A 20,749-nucleotide genomic window follows, 5' to 3' on the forward strand; every position below is an offset into this window, starting at 1 on the left:
ATATTTGGAAACATAAACTGAAAATGTCCTTCACCAGAAAAAAAAAATAGAACGCTCTCCAAGGGATTGGAAAGCCCTGGGAATCCACTGACTCAGTCCTGTCTCTGCATTTTATGGACCAGGAAAGAGGAGAGTAACTTGCCCAAAGCTACACAGCCAACCAGAGGAACAGGCCAGTGCCCCAGGAATGTTTGATAGTGACAATGACATTGACTTCCAGCCCCTGCCCGCCCTCATGCAGGGACCCTGCTGACTCACAGGGCAGGAGGACAGGAAGAGAGAGAAGAAAACACCATCTTTAATCAACCCACCTGCACAGAAACCAGGGGAACACTCCCTGCTGTGCAAGGCCCCGGGGAGAACTTGGCTGCCTTGCAAAAACCAAAAACCGCCTTATAAAAACAAAAGGCTTTCAAAGCACCAGTGGCTAAACCCCTTGAGTAGAAGGGGGTTTGGGGAGTGGGTGTGAGATGACAGCTGGCTGCGGGTGGGGGAAGGGAGGGCTGGAGGCAGGAGTTGGCCGGGTGGTAGGGCAGCAGCCAGGCCTGAAGAGAATTGTCCAGGCCTTGAGCTGCAGCCGTAACAGGGCTGACCGTCTGGGACTGCGGTGCCTTGGTGACTGGAGGAGTGCCTGGGGCTGGCTCCCAGGCACAGAACTGCAGTTGGAATGGTGGGGTGCGGTCTGAGCTCAGGATGTCTCAGCCTTAAACAGCAGGGAATACTAGATTGCAGGGCAGAGAGCACGAACAAAGTAGTCACCATGGTCGGCTCAGGTGTGCACTGTCCGCACTTCCCTCCGGTTCCCTGATGCCTCCCACCCTCCTTCCTCACCCAGGGCCTCTCCTGTTTCACAGACCGGGAGGCTGAGGCCGATCCTCCTGCCCTTGGACCCACCAGCCAGGGCACAGGATGCAGGGTGCTAAGGGATGTCTGTGGAAGCAGGTAGGGAGAATGAGCTCTCATTTCTGCTTGCTCTCAAGGAAGGGTGCTGGCCTTCCTGACCCCTCACCGTGCCCCGCACCTCCGTTCTGCATCTTCAGAACTCCTGGACATCGGAATGGTCATAAATACTAGTGATCTATGAGCACGGGTGACCAGCCGTTCTGACCAGCCCTTTTCCACTCTTAAACCATAGGTCTTCCAAATGACCAGGTAGATGGAGCTGTCAGGGGTTGGTGGAGCTGCTGAGGGGGTATGGGGTCATGGGGGTAGCAGCTTCAGGGACCTGGAAGGAGGTGTAGAGACTTAGTTTCGGACCCCCTTTCCTGGAGCTAGAAATGTCTGCCAAGGGTGGACAGAAGCCTAGCCCAGGAAGGCTTCCCTGTGGGTCAGGCTGGATTCAGGGCTCTGGGCTCTGTATGTCTGGTTCCCAACAAGAGAACGAACGGGTGTATTGCTTTAAGAGAGACATTGGCAAGTGGTGGCAGTGACGTGTATATGTAGCGTAGGTCACATGGGTTCTAGAGTGCCCAAACTAGAAAGGGGCTTGAAAATGGAATTCAGAGACCAGACACTGGGTTTTGGAGGCTGAAACTACAGAAAGTTCACTGTATTCAAGGCCTGCCTCCACCAAAAGCCTAGTTGTGTGGCCTCAAAGCAAATCACTTCACATCTCTGGGCCTCAGTTTCCTTATCTGCAAAATGGGAATTATAAGGATTATAATCCTAGCCTAACCCAGGGAACTGAGAGTCAAATGAGAGAGAAGGCTGGAAAGAGCTCCATCTGCTAAGGGGTGATTTTAATCATTTGAGGTGGGGAAACTGAGGACCAAAGAGGGCAAGGGCCTTGCCAGTTGTCACACAGAGTCAGTGATGAAGCTGCGACCGGAACCCAGAACTCCTGCTCCTAGTGCCCGGTAACCTCGCTCAGAGCTGGTGAGTGGGCGTGGTGAGATGGGATGCGTCTGTCCAGCCCGCCTTTACTCTTGGGCTGTGGACAGATGCTGCGTGACGGTTGAAAGGGAGAGGCTGGAGAAGGGAGGGAGGCCCCAGCCCACGCCAAGGCTGAGATAAAAAAAATATAAACCTCCAGATTCCCCTCCCTTGTCCCACCCCGCCCCACCCCTGAAGTCCAGGCTGTGAAGGGCCGAGTCCAAGTCCGCAGCAGACCTAGATCAAGCCACGCAAGCTGCAGTAGGCTCGCAAACCACCAGGGGGCGCGCCTGCCATCTTGGCCGGAGATCGTGGCCACAGCTGTCAGTCTAGCCACAAAGCACGCGGCGCTGGGGTGGGCGCGGGGCAGAAGCTACCCCGACCTGCAGGAAACAAAGGCAGGTTAGGAAAGTTGACCCCTAAAATAAGGGAGCAGATTGTTCCGGCTGCTCTTCCCATCCCCCTCCCCTTCCCCCCCCCCATACTAACGCCCAAGTCCCCCACCCCCGTCCTGCACAGCGCTTTGACCCACGTGTACAGAGGCTGCAGTTGTAAATGCGACGTCTTCTGGGGCGCCTGGTATCCGTAGGAATCAAAGCCACCGATGAAGTCAACTGCAGAAGGGGAGGTGGCACATGGTTAGGAATGGGCCTGCTGCGGGAGAGTTAAGAGGCTTGGTCTTTGAAAGGGGAGAATCTGGCGGTACACCAAATTAAGGGCCTTAGGGGTGGGCTTTACTGCTTGAGGGATGGGCCTAGGTAGGCGGGGACAAGGAGGCGGGGACAAGGAGGAGCTCGGCCAGTTCCCAACCTAGACCCTAGAAGGATAGAGAGAATGGGGGGCGGGACAGCCTTAAGGGAGAAGTCTGTTGGGGGGAGGGCTCGAGCCACTTAAGAGAAGGGAATGGAGGAGCGGAAACCCTGGGATTGGTCCGTGCCTCACAGGGACCAGTCCAGTGGAGCCTCTGCAAGGGGCAAGGCATATGAGAGGCGGGTGGGGGCGGGGCTGGGACCTTGAACTGGACTCTAGGATTTCTGGGCCTCAGCCGGGAATAGGCTGGCTATGCAAACCCTCACCCACCCCTGCCGCCGCTTCTTCCCTCCCCGAATGGCCGTCCAAGGGCTCCCTCCCACTGAGGCCGCTCGGGGCCCTGTCCAGGGTGCTGAAGGCGCGCGGAGGCTCACGGCCAGGTTTTACCGCGTCCCTAGGGGCGCCGCCCACTCACAGCTGTCCTCCTCCTCCAGAAACACTTTGCTCACGTAGCAGGCGAACACAAAGCCGAACAGCTGAGGGAGAAAGAGCACGAGGAGAGGGAAGCTCTTCCTGCACCCTCTGCCGGGCCCTGCCTATCCGGACTGGAGGGACAGGGTGCGCTAAGATGAAGGCAAACCTGTAACGACTTCCAGTTAACGACTGGGCCTTCAAGTCAAACATACTTGGTTCCAATCTCCGTTCTGGAAGTGTGAGCTTTGGGCAACTAATTCTTTGACTTCTTGGAGCCTCAGTTTCCCCAGCTGGATCTGGGCACCTTACTGGCTTGTTAAGGGGAAAGAGAATCATGTGACTTTGTACGTGTAAAGTGCCTTTGTATATGTAAAGGGCTGGCCCTATTAGAAATGAGAACTATTATTACCTTGGAACCATTCCTACTGTATTTTTACAACTCCTTTTGGTTGATATAGTCACCCCCCCCTTTTTGTAATACACGGTAAGCATATTTTATTTTTTAATTGATTTTAAAAAGAGAAACATAAATTTGTTGTTCCACTTATTTATGCCTTCAGTGGTTGATTCTTGTATGTGTCCTGACTGGGGATTGAATCCACAACCTTGGCATATTGAGACAATGCTTTAACCAACTGAGGTACCCAGCCAGGGCCTGTCATTCCTTTTTGACTAAGGAAACACACTTGGAGATGGCAAGGCCACACAGTGGGCATACTGGAGATTTAAACCCAGTGCTGACTCGTGGTTTGATGCCTCATCCTAGTCATTAAGTCTGCTCACTCCCGGAAGGGGGCTGGGGCAAGGGTGAAGGGAGGAGGTACAGGGTACAGAAACAGTCAGGCAGAAGCACAGGCAGGCTGGAAGACCTAGATTTGGCCCCTCTTAACTAGGGCTAAACAAAGGGGTTTGCAGATTCCACTTTTGGGGGTGTTGTGAGGTGGGGGGACAGGAATACTCACAGCCAGGAAGATCTGCAGGGCGCTGCTGAGGGCTTCAATGTAGGGATAGTCAAGGAGGCAGCCAGTGACGGAGATGACATGGTGGTCCTCCAGGGCCAGGCGGGAGTTCAGGACAGGTGTCACCAGGCAGCCTGGCCCGTTCTCCATCCACCAGGAGCGGTGTAGGGATGTGTTGAAGGTCATGATGAAGTCCCGGTCCTGGGGGCAGAGGCCTAGAATACTGAGCTGGGTGGGGGATCCTCCCCAGGTCCCAAGAGACTGTATATAAAGCCTACTTAACATCTGGACTCCCCTGGCTTGATTTGTGGAGGGCATGGGGTGGATGGGGAGTCTGCCCCTGCAAATCCACATCTGGCCAGTAGGTGGCGCCCGGTGACCACGCAGGCCTCACTCTTTCATCAGCGACAGAAGGGGCTGGTGGTACTCATAGGAACCCCAGAACTTCAGGGCTGGAAAGGACGTTCACAGTGACCGGGTGCAATTTTCCAGCCATTGCTGAAATCTTCAATACAGGTCCTTTGACAGCCCACTCAGCCTCTCCAATGCTCTCTGTATATGTGACCCTGGGCAAACTTCTTCCCTCTTTGGTCCTCAGTCTCCCCATTTGAAATGCAGAAAGGGCTGCCCTGGATCCGAAGCCGCTATGGGTGGTGTGCACCCATGCATTCATCAGTCGGTTCGCTCACACGGGCCGCTGACAAACAGCCACTGTGTGCTGACAGGTGTCGAGCGCTGAGATGCGTGATCTCGTTTAACCCAAAGGAACCAAAGGAAGCTGGAGTTGTTCTGATCTGCACTCACTGGATGAGGAACTGAAACTCAGGGAGGGTAAAGCACTTGCCCACGGTCACACAGCTAGACATGTGAGAGCTGGGATTTGAATCTGCTAGGGTCAAACCACAAACCCAATGCTCGCATTCCTATCTGCTGCCTTCTTTATATCTAAAGATGGAAGGTGTGCTCCCTGGGCTTGATCATCTCAGAGCTGAACACTCCTTCCTTCGATATTTCTCCACGTGACATGGTCTGCTCAGTTCTTCCTGAACAAACTCTCCCTACTCTCTTTCTCTTCTGAAAGATATTGTTTGGCACCGGACTCAAATCTCTGTGGTCTAAACAGTAGAAAGTGTGCAGGATGTTCCCTAAACGTGCATGGGACCTTACAGTAGCTTTCTGGGCCACCACAGACTGTTGGTTTCTACTGAGCTTGTGTTTTTGTTTTTGTTTTTGTTTTAAGATTTTATTTATTTATTTTTAAAGAAAGGAAGGGAGGGAGAGAGGGGAAAAAAAACATCAATGTGTGGTTGCCTCTCGTGCGCATCCCCACTGGGGACCTGGCCTGCAACCCAGGCATGTGCCCTGACTGGTAATTGAACCGGTGACCCTTTGGTTCGCAGGCCAGCACTCAATCCACTGAGCCACACCAGCCAGGGCTCTACTGGGCTTGTTATCAAGTGTGACCCCAGCCCATCTTCACACAAACTGATCTTCAACCTTATCCACTCCATCATCATTTGTGTCTGGGAAGTGTAGAGGGAGCCAGAAACAAAACCGTGGGGTGGGGGGTGGAACACAGATTATTTGGACATGTAAAAGGAGATTTTTTCAAGAAATGATACCCCCAGACCCACACCACCCTGGGAGCCCTTAGGGTGGGGGATGGGAAAGGTCAGGCTCTGCCCTCTGGCACTGCCAGGCCTGAGGCTTACCTGGGACAGCTGTCCAACCTCCAGGTAGAAGCAGATGATAAATGCATTCCAGCCGACCCAAAGCACTAGCCAGGCTGCATACTGGGGAAAACAGAGGTGCCGTCAGGGTGGAGCCTGGGGGAGTGGGTTTGGGGTATGTGCACGGAAACAGAGCTGGTGGACTGAGAAGACATTTGCAGGGGAAGTTACGACCATACATCACTCATAGAGCACTAAGAACAATTTTTATAACCATCCAGCCTTTACAACAACTCTGCAGGGAAGGCAATGTACTCTCTTCAGACGTGACTACTTTAAGGCCTAGAAAGGGTCTCTTTCCCAAGATCACACAGCTAGAAAGAGATAGGGCTGGCATGCAAACCAAGTCCTCGGGTAGTTAATACTACCTGCTCGGCAGAGAACAGTGGCCCCTAGACATGGCAAAGAGCTGGAGAAAAACTGGCTATTTCCATCTGAGCACTATGCCTGCACTTCCAGCGGCTGCCATTTGGCAGATAGGACTGTCAACATGGGTGCCTGGGGCTTCCAGAGAACTGGAGAGAAGCGTTCTTGAATTTCGCTCAGATGAGAGAAAACTCTGGAAAGGCTTCTGGGAGCCACACCCGTGGCAGGGGGGCAGAAGCCCTAATGGGGTGCTAGTGGTTTTGGGTGGTAGCGGGACACTGTGCATCTTTGTTGCTGTAGGGTTCAAGCATTTCTGTAGTAAACATAAAAAGCCTTTTCCCTCAGGAGAGGGAATAGACCACTGAGGAAGAGCAGGGGACAAAGGGGAGCTTAAAGTAGGAGTTCGACTGAGACCATCAAGGACCAGGACTTAGAAAAAGGAAGCAGGCAGAAGGAGCCATGGGCACCTTCCACTCTTGCGATGGGTGTGCAGGTACTGACCCCAAAGCCACTGTTGACCATATATAATTTTTAAATCCTCACCCAAGGATATATTTATTGATTTTAGAGAGAGTGGAAGAGAGAGAGAGAAACACCCATGTGAGAGAGAAACATGGATCAGGTGCCTCCCTTACGTGCCCTGACCAGGGATGGAACCCACAACCTTTTTGGTGTACAGGAAGGATAACGCTCCAACCAACTAAGCCACCTGGGTAGGGCTATACCATGTTCTTTTTTTGTTTGTTTGTTTTTTAAGATTTTATTTATTTATTTTTAGACAGAGGGAAAGGGAAGGAGAGAAAGGAGAGAAACATCAATGTGTGAGAGCAATATCAGTCTGCTGCCTCTCGCACACCCCAAGTGGGGACCTGGCCCGCAACCCCGGCATGGGCCCTGACAAGGAATCAGACCAGCAGCCTTTTGGTTTGCAGTCTGGCCCTCAACCACTGAGCCACACCAGCCAGGGCTGGACCATATTCTCGATGAAAACAATGGACAAAAGCCAAGTGTTCCTGAAACGACCTGAGGAACTAAACAAGACAAGGCCCCTCCCTCCCGCTGGCTTTCTGAGGCGGCATGGTGGCGTGGTAGGAGCCTTCACTCTGGATAGGATGCTCTAGTCCTGGCTCTGCCACCGATCAGCTGTGTGACCTCAGGAAGTGATGCAGCCTTTCTGAGACTCATTTCCTCATCTAGAGAATGGAGATGGTACGATACACCTTGCAGAGCTGTGGTAAAGATCCAATAAAACACGTGAGACTCTTAGCAGTGTGTGACCCATAGTAGGCACTCTCTTAATAATATATTGTATTAATATTCGGATTTTTTCCCTAGGAAATTCTTTAGGACAAATATCCACCTTGTCTCCTCTGAACAAAGAAGCCTTGGCATTTGGGCATCATACCCACAGGGCTGGTGGCAAAACAGAGCAGGGTCTGGGCATCCAGGGTGGGAGGCAGTTGTGGATTTGGGCGAGGGGGATTCGTGGGGGAGCGAGGAGAAGGGGTGGCTGGGTAGGGGCCACGTGAGCCATACCAGAATGAGGTACCGGGAGCGGTACTGCACTGTGCCGAAGATGCCCAGGATGACGGCCATGATGTGCAGGAAGTTGGCTAGGATGGGAGCCCACTGGTAGCCCAGGAAGTCAAAGATCTGCCGCTCCAGCGCCGCCACCTGTGGGAAAGAGCAGACTGAGGCCACCTCACCCCCTAAAAGGGAAGGACGGGGACTCCTCCTTGACCTTGTGGAGGAGGTTGCATCAGTTATAGCATCAATGGGGCACCACGGCCTGATTGCGCACAAATCTCAGAGCCATCCCAGCCCCGCAGTAGCAAACGGATGCTGGGAGGTGGGGCAAGTCTGTGGGGTGGCGGGGGACTGAGCCCTGATCATGACTTCGGGGAGCGCTGAAGGAAGATGGGAGCCAGGGTTCAGAACACCTGCATCCTTGCCAAGAGGCCCTTCCCTCTGGCACCTTCCTAATGTGGGGCTCTCAGTGGGTGGAGTCAGGATCCAGACCCCTCCCCCAGCCCTGGGCAAGGGCTGTGCCCTGGCCCTGGAGGCCCCGGGGGAAGCTGCTGGGTCTGAGTCACCGCTTCCAAGGTGCCCGCCCCCCCATCCAGTCTCGGGTGGTTGCCTGGGCCTATGGGATGTGTGGGCCACAGAGAAAGAGATTTATTTTTTACTTTCCTTCCCTGAGGGAGGTGTTAGGGAGATTGCAAAATTGTCCTCAAATTCTTCCTGTTTCCATGCTCTTTGGCAGAGCCCAGCCACACTAATGCTGTCCCTAGTCACGTGACTTGCTTTATCCAACAGGAACTAAGCAAACTCCAAGCAAGTGAAGGCTTGAAACATGCTTGTGCACTGGAGCTTGCACACTTGCTACACTTGTAACACAGAGGTGATCTGCTGGATTACGAAAGGCTGCATGGAGGGACACCAAGGCACCCCTGCTGGCCACCAGCCAACCACCATAGGAAGGCCACAGCGGCTCATTCAGGTGCTAGCCGACCCACCAGCAGAGCACAGACACATAGCCCAGCCCAGAAAAATCTCCCGGCTGACCCACAGAATCATGAGCTGAATAAAATGGTTCTTTTAATACATTTTGGAGTGATCTGTTATGCAGCAAAAGCTAACTGATACACAATGCAATCAACACTCCCTTTCTAGCAGCCCCTGGTTCAATCTTCCAGCTGATACACCTAGGAACAAAGGTGCCAAGGGTACTTATTGATCTTAACCGACAGAACCCATGTTTCTGTTTCGGAAGCTGCCTCCCTCATAGGCCACATGGCTTGGGTGGGGCTCAGCCCACTTCCAGCTTCCATAGTGGGCTTGTGACCAAAGCCTAACCAAACACTCCACACACGCTGATCTGTTCAGAGACGGGCACGCACTGTGTGCCCCGCTCCTGTGAGTCACCAAAGCTGAGGACGGAGAGAGAGTGAGGAAGGACGGTGAGCAAGCAGGGAGAGCGTTCGCAGTGACGTCACTAAGGATCCAGCCATGCCTAAAACGATTGCCCCTCTCTGTACTTGTGATTTCTGTCACTTGCCACCAAGAGTCTTGCCTAAAATAGAAGGGGAGAAGGAAGGGTCTGGGTGGGGAGAGGAGGAAGACTCTGACCAAGGAGAAAGACCCCAGAAGCTTGTTTCCTGGCAGGGAGGCAGGAGAGGGTGGAGCCGACGCTACTACACAGATGGCAAGGCTGGGCAGAGGCCCAGGAAGCCGCAGGCTCAACCCTGGCACCCACCCACGTGGCGCCAGCATGTCTCTTGTTGGTGACTCCCATCCCTGGGCCCTGCAGATTGTAACGAGCGTTCCAAGTTCATCCCTCACTGGATACTCCTTGGCAGAAAGGCAGAGCTGAGATCATTATCTCACTTTGGAGAAAGAGACCAGGGTGCTCAGAGGGGGGAAGCAACTTGCCCAAGGTCACACAGCAGGTTGGTGGCAGAGCCAGGCAACCATTCTGCCTTTCCCTGCCACTCGTCTCATCTTGGCACCAATACACAACCTTTCCCAGGTGGCAGTGGCCTGGGAGTTAAGAGGCATATTTCCGGCAAGAGTCTGACATTGACCACAGGTGACCTTGGGTAGGCCACCTTCCTGCTGGGTCTTCTATACATAGAGGTTGCTGGACATATGACCTCTAACAGCCCTTCTGGTTTTGACTCCAATGGCCTGCCGACCTTGGGGGAGAAACTCCCCAGGCTGCTCCCCCTGCCAAAGCTCCTGCCCTCCTTCCCTCTCCCTTTCTACCCTGACTCTGCTAGACCTTAGGGAGCCTGATGGTTTGGGGTCCGATGGGGCACCCGGTCCTGGCAAGGAACCATCAGAGGATAAGGGCTGAGACGGAGTTGCCCCGGCTCACAGTGTAGCTGGGGGACCCTCTGCCTGGATATGCCTGCCTAGAAAACACGACACCACCCCACTCCCGCCGGCCCTGCTCAGCCCTCCTCTGCGTTCTTGGGGACCTCACTGATGGAGTGAGCAGCGTGAAATAGTCACCCCCCACCAAAAAAAGAGAAGTTTTGGAGTCACTAAATCTCAGGTTCAAATTGTAGCCCTGCTGTGTGACACAGGGCAAATTACTTTCCCTCTCTGAGCCTATTTCTTCAACTATAGACAGGGAAGAGAGTCCCTCCCCCAAGAAGATGTGAGGATATGAAGACTTCACATAAACTATCAGACAATTAGACTTAATGAGTAGTGCTAATTAGTAGAAGACAAATAAGTAGTCAAAGCTTCTTAATTTGGTATCGAAGGTTTACTAGGGTCGGGTTCAATCCTTTACTCCAGGTCAGCCCCTGCCCCCAAGTCATTGAAATAGCAGTTGAAGACCCGCTTTCATCCCCCTCTTCCTATATCCAAGTCCTCCTTGGTCTTCAGAATGCAGCACCACTCCCTCCTTTCCTGGGAAGGCCTCCTCACCGCCCCGTCTCTTCCCTCCGAATACGGACCCACGGCTGTTCTTGCCGCTCGCTCTGGCTGACCCTCCGCCTCCACACACCGCGCCCTCACTGGTTCCTCTCCTCCCCCAGCACGCCCCTCGTCCGTCCTCCGACACCTCCCAGGCTGCGTCCACCCGGGCCGTCCCCGTCCGCCGCTCAGTCACGGGACGTCTGGTCGGTGGCAGGCCCTGTGCTAGCACCGGGTGCAGATGTGACGAAGTCGTGGCCCCTGCCCTTCGGCAACTCAGGGTCTAGCAGAGGAGATGGACGGAAAACTGGACAGTCACAAACGGTGCCGCCGGCATATAACCCAGGCCCGAACGAGGTCCCCTCTCCCTCCAATGGGAAGTGAGTGCAGAGAGACAGGCTGAGGTATGTGTATAGACTCATATGGACACATACATGTGTGGTATGTATTGTGCGTGTATATATATACATGCTATATTTAAAACTGAGATTCATTGTCTCACAAATAATCAAATATTCCCAAACTCCTGCTGTGCTGCATGATATGCAGCTAATTAACAAAAACTGGGAAGAACAACAAAGTAGGGGAAATAACGCCCCATCTGGTTGCGCCCCCTGAGAAGTGACATCTGAGGGCTGTGGCGATTGTCGGTCCTGACGGCCTTGGCGAGCCTTGTTCCCTTCGACGACAGGAACTGTGTGGAGACAACAGAAACCCTCGCAAAATTGTTAAGTGCGTGCACACTGAGGGACAAAATCAACCTGGGGCACATTTTTGCCTGGTCAGCCTGTAAGCCAAGTCAAGCTCTAGCCTCTCGAGTCTGTCTCCAAAGCGGGCCAGCACAGAAGCTTCTGTGGGCAACCGACGATGCAGCTCCTCCCTGGCTTCTGGGAGCGGGAGGCTGGCCGCCACCCCTGTGGAGAACCTTTTTCAAAGTACGAATCTGGGTCTGGGCGGGCCGCTCTGCTATAGAGGCGCCCGGAGAGTGTGGGGTCATCCCTGCAGTCTCGGAGTCTGCCAAGTCCCCAACCATACCGTGTCGCAGACAAGCAGATGGGTCCCCAGAACACGGTCCCAGGGTGACAGATGAGAACAAGAGCCTCTCTGGGTCCTACCCACAGAGTGAGCCCCACACGGCTGCCCCACGGTCCTCCCTACCCTGCGTCCCCACAAGGCTTTGTGCTGCTTCCTCTGACCCGGCCACCCGGCTGCAGCAGTGTCCCTGTAGCTTCAGGCCCCTCCCTGAGGGTCCCCAGCCCCTCACATGCTGCACCTTAGCATGCTGCTTTTTCTGTAGTCTTCCAAGTGACTCTGTTTCTCTTCTCTCACCCCATGTTCCCCAAGCCCAAACGTGAGGTTGGTATCCTCTGCGGTCCCCAAGCTGCTTGCAGAACCGTACAGCCCTGTGGCCTTGCCACCCTCTTCCGCCGCTGGCCTCCTCAGCCGCTGGCCTCCGGGTCTTGCCCCTTCTTTGAAAGCGAGTTTCATCCACGCATCATTCTGGTCGACTCCGACATCTGGGGCCACTCCATCTGACACCCCAATCTCTCGGTCTCTCAAACGCCTCTCCCATGACCTTTCCCTCCATTCCTCCTCACCTGTCATCACCCCTCGGACTGTGTCATCAACTGTAACTGCCCTGCCTCCAAAGTCACCAGTTCAACAGCCCCGCTCAGACCACCCCGCTGGCTCCCCAACATCCTTCACGAAGACGGGCCCCACCTGCTGCACCAGCCCCCAACCCCACCCCTCTACGCTGTCCCATCCCCCGCTTCTTCACACTCTAACTCTTAATCACATGATCCTCTTTCAACATCACCTTTGCCTGCAACCCAAACTCCCGTACTCCTCTGCCTTTTCATCCCACGTGTCAGGGAACTCCCACATCTTGAGACACTCAATGAATAGTTCTCTCTGCTTGCAAAGCATTCAAGCTCTGTTGGCCAAAGCCGCTGCAAGAAGGCAGGCTGGGTCTGCTGTAGATCTGTAATCACCGACCTCAAGAGGGGCCCGATGCTGTCCCACCAGCCTACTGGCCTTCTCTGGGGAACTCCCTCTCCTCAAGGACTATTTTCAGATCTCACTGTCCTCAACCCTCTTGGGAAGAACTGTCTCCACCTGCCTAACCTGCTCTATTTAAGGCACTGACCCTCCTAACCAAGGCCAGTTCCTCCTGCTGCACTACGAACCCTACCTTCCATCTTCTCAGGTGTCCACACCATCCACCGTTCCTTCTCTCCTATAAACTCAGCCCCTCCCTGCCCACTGGCTCCTAAACGTGCTCAAGCCTTTCCTATTAGACAAACAAACAAACAAACAGACAAACAACTGTCCTCTCACCCCCGCCCAGCTCCTTCGTTATCTGTCTCAACGCTCTCGTCTAAAGGTCACCACAGCCTCACTGCCACCCGCTCCCCTGCCCACTTGCTTCTGCAGTTTGGTCCAGAGGCTAGGAGCAGAGCCAGGGCTAGAATCTTGGTGCCACTGATTTTTATACAACTCTGTTAGGGAGAGTTACTTAACCTCCCTGTGCCTCAGTTTACTTACCAACAAAGTGGGTGTGATCCATAACACCTTCCTCATACAGTTGTGAGGAGTGTGTTATTTAAAATTACACACCCCTGCAGAACTCCCTGCCTCCCCACTTGTTTTATTTTTTCCATGGCACCTATTGTTGATGAACATGCTACCCACGGCTTATATACTGTCTCTTTCCTGCCTTAGAAGGCAAACTCCATGAGAGCAGGGATTTCTGGCTGCGACGTTCACTGCTGTGTGTCTAGTGGCTAGGGCCGTGCCCGGCACCCTGCAGGCGCTCGTTAAACTCACTCTCCGCCGTCCCTTGCACTCCAGCCCCTAAATATCAGACACCCGGCCCTTCTTCACGCTGCCCTAGTCTCAGCAATCACACGCCTACCCAAACCCCATTGGCGACCTGCTCATGTTTCCGCCTCCAGCCCCTTCATAACCAACCACCCACTGGATGGCTCATCATGAACTTCACATGCCCAAACCCAGTCCATTTCCAGTGTTTTTGGGTCCCGTGATGTGTCCAGCTGCATGAGCTAGAGAGCTCAACTCTAGGTCCTGGTTTCCCCGCTGCTCCCTCACTTCCACCCTGGGCCTGCCGTCAGGTCCCGGCTCTCGGATCTGCTGAACCTCTCCCACGCCCGGCCGCTTTTCTCCCTCCACGGTCTTCTCTCACCTGGCCATTGCCATGCCAGCACCCACGCGCCCTCTCCCCTTTCACTTCAAGCCTAACCCACCCTTCTCCCTCCAGAGTGAAGCCTCCTTGAGGCGCCCCTGCTGCCCCTCCCCCTCCCCTTCCCTCCCCTCCCCACCCCCACCCTGATTATTTATTTATCTGGTAGCTGCCAGCTGAGGGGGATGCAGTTGCCATGGGAACCTCCAGCCCAGAGTCAGGGCTGCCTCTGTTCTCAGTAGGATGCTCTTGTCTGTCTAGACGCCAAACCCAGGAGCCCAACACCAGGTGGGGGGCAAGGAATGAATAACGGAGATGGGCCCACCCCAGCCCCAGGAAGCTGGCTGGGGGAGAGGGCAGGGAGGGGGTAGGGCTTGGGGCCACAAAACTTATCAGAAGTCTCTTGTGCCCAAGCCCTCGCCAGCCAATCCTGCAAGTCAACTACTTTCCTGGCCAAAATTCCAGGCCCGTCACCTCGGGACTTAGACACAGAAGTCAGGCTGCCTGGGAAACAATGAGGGAGAGGCCCTTGACATCCCTAGAGAATGGTTTGGTCCAGCCATTCACTTAAATGGTTTTTTAAGTGACTTCAGTTCACAGAGGGCTGAGCTGGGAAGTGCTCCCCATTTGGGATCAGGCAGACCTGGGCTCCATCCCCAGCTCAGTCCTGGTGTGACCGGGGTAGGTTCTCAGCCTCTCTGAGCCTAGACACGTCCTAAGGATTCAGACAGCACACGTAAAGCTCTCAGCCTGTGGCCTGGCCCACGGTCGGTGCTCAGTATTTGGCACAGCCTCTTCTGCATCCCCAAACTAAAGCCCCCCTTTTCCCAATGGATTTCTGAGGCAGCTGACAAAATTAAACTCGACTCAGCCCCTCATCCGTGAAATGAGGGAGTGGGATTGAAGCCACAGACGCAGAGCTGGGGGGACCCCTGGAGATCTGCTGGCCCAACCCCCTCATTAGGGGATGAGCAAACTGACAGCAGAAAGGGGCAGTGACTCGTCTAAGGGGAGGGTCTCCTTGCCCCTCCCGAGCTGTGCCCCCACCTCCAGGGTCCATCTGGGGCCAATGCCCTTGGAGCAGGAGCTGAAATGAACACCCAGTGAGAGACTGAAAGGAACACGGTCACGGAGACCAGGGAGTCTCGGTCAGGGCGAGGGCAGATGGGCTTCGCAGGGATGCAGTTCATGGAGCAAAATGTTTCTTGAGCACCTGCTATGCGCCAGGCCTTGGGCAGGGTATGTGGTCATGAACAGGTTAGTGTGGCTGCTGCCTCAGGGAATTCAAGCCTAGAGACAGATGCCACAGTCCTCTCTCTGGGAGTCGATGACCGGGGTTTCTCTGCTGGGTTTCCCACCTCTCTCCACCTCTCTGTCTCTCTCCCCCATTGTTCTCCAGGTCCCACCGCCCTGCTCTGTCTGTCCCAGCCTGGATCCTGCTGGAAAATGGCCAAAGCAATAACTGTTAAGTGAAAAAAACAAAAAACAAGTTGCAGAACAATATGATTCCATTTGTGTAAAAAAAAAAAAAAAAGAGGTCAAAAGAAGCAAGAGAGACGCAATGTGTGTGACTGTAAATGCAGAGTCCGGAGCCAGGGAAACACAGCAAATGGTGATGAGTTAGTTCTCTCTAGGGAGCGGGCACAGGGAGCTGGGGAGACTTTTACTTTTAAAGATACGCACTTTCCCCTGTATTTTGGAAATGTTTTTTACAACAGAGTTATGGGGGTTTTTTTAAAGATTTTTTGTTTATTTATTTTTAGACAGAGGGTATGGGAAGGACAAAGCGAGGGAGAGAAACAGTGTGTGGTTGCTTCTGGCTCACAACCCAGGCATGTGCCCCAACTGGGAATCGAACTGGAGACCCTTTGGTTTGCAGGCCAGTGCTTAATCCACTGAGCTATACCAGCCAGGGCAAAGTTAGGGTTTTTTTTTAATGATTTTATGTATTGATTTTTAGACAGAGGGGAAGGGAGAGAGAAAGAGAGGGAGAGGGACAATATGTAAGAGAAACACTGATCAATTGCTTCTCTCACACCCGCAATCCAGGCATGTGCCCTGACTGGGAATCAAACCAGTGACCTGTTGGTTTGCAATACAATTCCCAACCAACTGAGCCACACACACCAGTTAGGGCAAAAGTTATGTTTTTTCAAAAAACGTTTTTAAATGTTGATTCATCACGTAAACCATGTAGAAGAGGTGCTGGAGTGACCCAGAGGATCTGAGGTCTCCACCTCTGAGCCCCGGTGTCCTCATCTGTACCATGGGGGCATCTGGAGCTCCACACCACTCGCTAGGCCTGGTGGTGCCTGCAGGGGGACGGGCCTTCGGGTCCCATGACCTCTGCTGAGAGCTGAACGGCCCTTCCCCTCAGAAGCTGTTTCTGCCGGCCTTGGTACAGACTGTCCCCAGGTTCTGCCGGCGTCCTCACAGCTCTGTGTCCCCTCTGCCTGACGGTGCTCAGACCCATCACCACCTGCATCCAGGTTCTACCAGCCACGGGTGGCTTCTCCCCACAGCCCAGTGCAGCCACCTCAGTACGAAGCTTCCCCTCTCACAGAAGGGGCTCGGCGGTCACCTGAGTCTCCTGAAATCACCCAGACAGGAAGAGGCAGAGCCCAGAGCTGAGTCCTTGTCTCTGCACCCACTGCTCTTCCCACCTGCCAGCCATCTCTCCAGAGTCAGGGGCACAGGAAGGGACAGAGCGGAAGTCAGGCGGGGCCTGCTCTGGATCGAGCGCCTCTCGTGGTCACCCAGCCCAGCCTCCCATGGGCAATGATGGAACAGCTAATATTTATTAATCTCCAATTAGTGCCAGACACTGTTCTGACTGCTTCACATCTGTTCATTCGTTCATTCCGCAAACAGCTCTCAAGTGCCTTTCGTAGGCTAAGTGCTGAGAGCTCAGTGGTGAATAGTGACAACCAGCTCCTGTCCTCATGGATGGCAGTCCCGCCTGTCCCTCAGGGCATGTACCACGACACCTGCCACAGCCCAGACAGCAGCGGAAGCAGAAGAGGGTGAGAAGAAGGAAAACTGTTGTTTCCCATTAGTAAACAAAACAAATTCTCCCCGAAGAAGATTAATACCCTCTCTCAATGGGTCTTAGAATTGTAGACTCATTTATTGAGCACCCACTATATAGAGCCCCTCATACGCAAATCACATCTCCCACTCCTACCCCCATTGACAGACAGGCCCGGAGAAGAGAAGGGGCCCGCCCAAGGACACGCAGAACAGCTGAGGCCCCAGCAGTTCATCTGGGGCCAAGCTCTGGCTCTTCCTTACCACGCGGCTCCCTGAGACTGCCCTGGAGCCTGTTTGCATGCCCTGGCATTTGGGAGTCTCACCCCTTACAGTGCTGCTCCCTCCTCCTCAGCACAGCTCGCCATTCCCCCAAGCTCCCACACTGCCCTCTGTCTTTCCTCACACTCTCCCGCTGTGGCCCAGCCCTCTACCTCGGTGGGGCCTGGGGAGCCAGGGAGCAGCTGGTCCCCACCTTCCGGGTAATTAGTCCTCAGAGACCAGCTTGGAGCTGTTACAGAGGCCCGGGACTGTCTCAGAGGGTTGATCTGGCCAGCCCTGGTCCTGTCAGGAGGCAGCCAGCAGGGCTTGGCCTCAGTTTCCATGGCAACCCCTCTGCAGTGACTGCTGACCCATCCCCAGCTGGAGGGCTCCTCAGGCCCCTTCTGGGCAGATCTATCCCACTGAACCTCTGAACTGGCAGCTCCATTAGAAAGAAGGGATTGGTAGTGGTCTAATTAGCATATATCTACATTAATTTACATAAACCCTGGGCCCGGTAGCCCAGGGTGATACCAAGGTCAGCCTAAAAAAATCAAAGGGTCCCTCCATCTCACAGGGCTTATCTCCTCATGCACCATCTGGCCACAGGCGGCACAGAGGGAGGCGGCGTGGGCAGTGCTGAGAAGGACTTGCAGGCCAGAGACTCTCTGTGACTCAGTCTCCTCCTCTGTAGGAGGGGACAGGATGCCTACTCCTCATAGGTGTTCAGAAAACTGAGGGGTCTTCTCCAGTATTCCCAAACCCAGACCCTGCTCTGCCCCCATCAACTCCCAATCCCCACTCCTGGAGCTCCTTGCTTTCTGCCTGCGGGCAGCCCCCTCCCATAGGCCCAGCAAAGCCAGCAGGAGCCCAGCAGAGCCTGCACCTTGGATCTGGGGCAACCACGCCACCCTCCTCCACCCAGGCCCTATCCCCCCACTAATGTCTGGGCTCTGGCAGGAAGCGGATTAGAAGCTGGAGGCTACCAGCTTTGGTCTTTCCTCACGCCTTGAGCTTTGCCCTTGTGCTGAAGTACAGCCAGGGAGCAGGGGCATCTGACCTGCAGCACCCAGCCAGTATGCCCTTTGGAGGCCACGAGAGGAATTCAGGGGGATGGGACAGAGGGGGTTCTCTGGAGTTGGACCGCTTGGGTTCATCATCCAGATGAGTCCCAGTCTCTCCAAATGTGGATAAACGTTCTCCACAATTCCTAGAGTTGGTGTGAAAATTAAATGAGATAATATACGCCAAATCCCTGACAGAGTATGCGCTCCATAAATATTAACTATTATTATTACAGTAATGACAGTAATGAGAAAAAAAAAACCCCGAGATGACCCAGAAGGTCAAGGAAGGGTTTATAGTGGAGGTGATATTTAAATTTGGCCTTGAACTGACTGTAATAATGAAACACTGGAAACACTGTGGATGTCCCTAAGAAGGACTCACAGTAAATGATGGTTCCTCCACAGGACAGAACGCAATGCAGCCAATTACAACGGGGGTTGGAAAGAGCGCCCAGCTGGGCAGAGTGAAAAGGCAGGCCATGGGGCTACCTGAGTAGTAGGGTCCTATTTCTGTGCATAAGAAACTGTTAACTCTGGAGAATGGGATTGGGGGCAGGGGTGGGTCTGTGAAAATCAGCCAAAGATATTTCTATAAGGTTTTACATGGAGGAGTAACACTTTTATGAGAAAGCAAAGTAAAGAAGAAATCACTAGGGAACAAGTGAGCCTGGGCAAAACCCTGAGGTGTGAACGAGGTGACTGACGGTCCTGATTTGCCTGGGATTTGCCTGGGACTGTAGAGTTTCTTGGGTGCACCACTTTAAAGGATAAAACCCAGAGTGCCAGGCAAAACCCTGGCCAGGTAGCTCAGCTGGTTAGAGCATCATACTGATACGCCAAGGTTGTGGGTTCAATCCTTGGTCAGGGCACACATAAGAAGTAGCCAATGAATGCATAAGTGGAACAACAAATAGATGTTTTTCTCTCTCTCTCTCTGTCTCTTTCAAGTCAATTTAAAAAGAAATCAAAAGTCCCAAGAAAACTGGGACAAATTGGTCACCCCAGATGTGGTAGGGTACGGACAGCTTGGGGGCCTGGGAGTGACTCTGAATGAATGATGTGAGGGGCGGCAGGGTGGCGAGGACCTGCGGCAGGCCGCAGACCCAAAGCTTTGTCCCACTGGCCCCTAGGAGCCGGGGAAGGTTTGAGCAGAGGGACACGAAAGCTGGGCACCACAGCTGTGGTGCTCGCTGGCCAGGGGGTGGGGGAGTGGAGGACAGGTTGGAGGGGGGACATCAGGTGGAGGCGCCCAGGCCTTCCTTGCTCAGGGCACCACTCCCCCAGGACTCCCACCTTCTCGGCAGTGTCCACTCTACCTCTGCCCATACCTCCATGTCCAAACTGTCGGGGCGTCCCCAGTCGCAGGCCCCAGAGACCGAGACTCCCAGCAGGCTCTGCAGTGGGCACTGAAGGCCTGGGAAAAGGGAGCCCTCCAAGAAGAGCATTTGAGACGGGATGCGGGAATAATCCGGGCAAGGAAAACCCAGCAAAAACCAGGCACTCCCAGGAGATGCTGGTTACAGACAAACGGCCATTTGGAAAAATAGGAAGGTGATGAATCAGATCTCCCCATTAAGTAGCATCAATGACACCATATAATTAAGCCAAAAATTCATGGTAGAAAGCATCTTTTTTTTTCTTTAAGATTTTATCTATCTTTAGAGAAAGGGGAAGGGAGGGAGAAAGAGGGAGATGAACATCATTGTGCAAAAGAAACATTGACTGGTTGCCCCTTGCATGCATGCCCCAAACTAGTGACTGGCCAGCAACCCAGGCATGTGCCCTGACCAGGAATCGAACCCATGGCCTTTCAGTTCACAGGATGACGCCCAACCCACTGAGCTACATCAGTCAGGGCAGCAGAAAGCATCTTAATGGAGCAGGCACGTAAGCAGGGAGAATTAATTAAGGAGGCATTGAGAGTTTCAGGGGTGGCTATAAGGATGGAGTTGGGGCAGAAAAACCCAGAAGGTAGAGAAAAACAATCAGGTGTTAACATCTTCCCAGCATGGGACTGAGGTCTGAGCCCAGTAGTTAGCAGCTCAGGCTCTGGGAGTCAGGCAGACCCGGGATGGAGTCCCAGCTCTCGCTTACCCACTTTGGATCTGGGAAAGTCATTTCCTGAAGCCTCGGTTTCCTCATCTGTAAAATGGGAATATTACTACTGATAATACCTGGGGTTGTGTGAGGATCCAATGAAGTAATGTGACTATAGGACTTTGCATATAGTGAGTGTTCAGTAAAGGATTGTTAATCGGACGAGCCACTTTCCCTCTCCGCATCTTGATTTCTCACTGGCAAAGACAGGATAATAATGTCCTGTCTTCTTCACAGAGAAATTAGAGATCAAAGATCACAACGACGAAAGCAATGTATATACCCTAATGTGCTTTTGAAACTGTAAAGTACTGTGCCCACATTACTAGGATAATTATTAAGTCCTTGGTTTCATACCAAGGTCAGATTCTACTGCTTTTCTGAGAAGCTATACAGTGTAGTGGTTAAAAGTGTGGCCTAGGAGCCAAGCTATCAGGGCTCCAATGCTACCTTTAATACTTATTAGCTGTGTGACCTTCAGCAAGGCACTTAGCCTCTCTGTGCTTTAATGCCTCCATA

At 53.5% G+C, this 20,749-nt stretch overlaps 1 protein-coding gene across 4 annotated transcripts in view; it reads right to left on the reverse strand.

The window, feature by feature from the left end:
- Positions 1-333: 333 nt before the first annotated feature.
- NKAIN1 (sodium/potassium transporting ATPase interacting 1) overlaps positions 334-20,749 on the reverse strand; it is a 42,610-nt gene continuing 22,194 nt past the window's right edge. For 3 of the 4 annotated variants that reach the window (XM_045859181.1, XM_045859182.1, XM_045859184.1), the window contains exons 2-7: positions 7,688-7,825; positions 5,768-5,848; positions 4,059-4,256; positions 3,098-3,158; positions 2,405-2,486; positions 334-2,255 (exon numbers count right to left, since the gene is read on the reverse strand). In XM_045859181.1, coding sequence (XP_045715137.1) covers positions 2,246-2,255; positions 2,405-2,486; positions 3,098-3,158; positions 4,059-4,256; positions 5,768-5,848; positions 7,688-7,825 — 570 coding nt within the window. In that variant the 3' untranslated portion in view covers positions 334-2,245. Of the gene's footprint in view, positions 2,256-2,404; positions 2,487-3,097; positions 3,159-4,058; positions 4,257-5,767; positions 5,849-7,687; positions 7,861-20,749 lie in introns of all 4 variants that reach the window. The other variant, XM_045859183.1, reaches the window with a different exon arrangement.

This window comes from Phyllostomus hastatus, unplaced genomic scaffold (genome assembly GCF_019186645.2).
Source record: "Phyllostomus hastatus isolate PE091 unplaced genomic scaffold, TTU_PhHast_1.1 phas_scaffold_182, whole genome shotgun sequence".
NCBI classification, from domain to species: domain Eukaryota; kingdom Metazoa; phylum Chordata; class Mammalia; order Chiroptera; family Phyllostomidae; genus Phyllostomus; species Phyllostomus hastatus.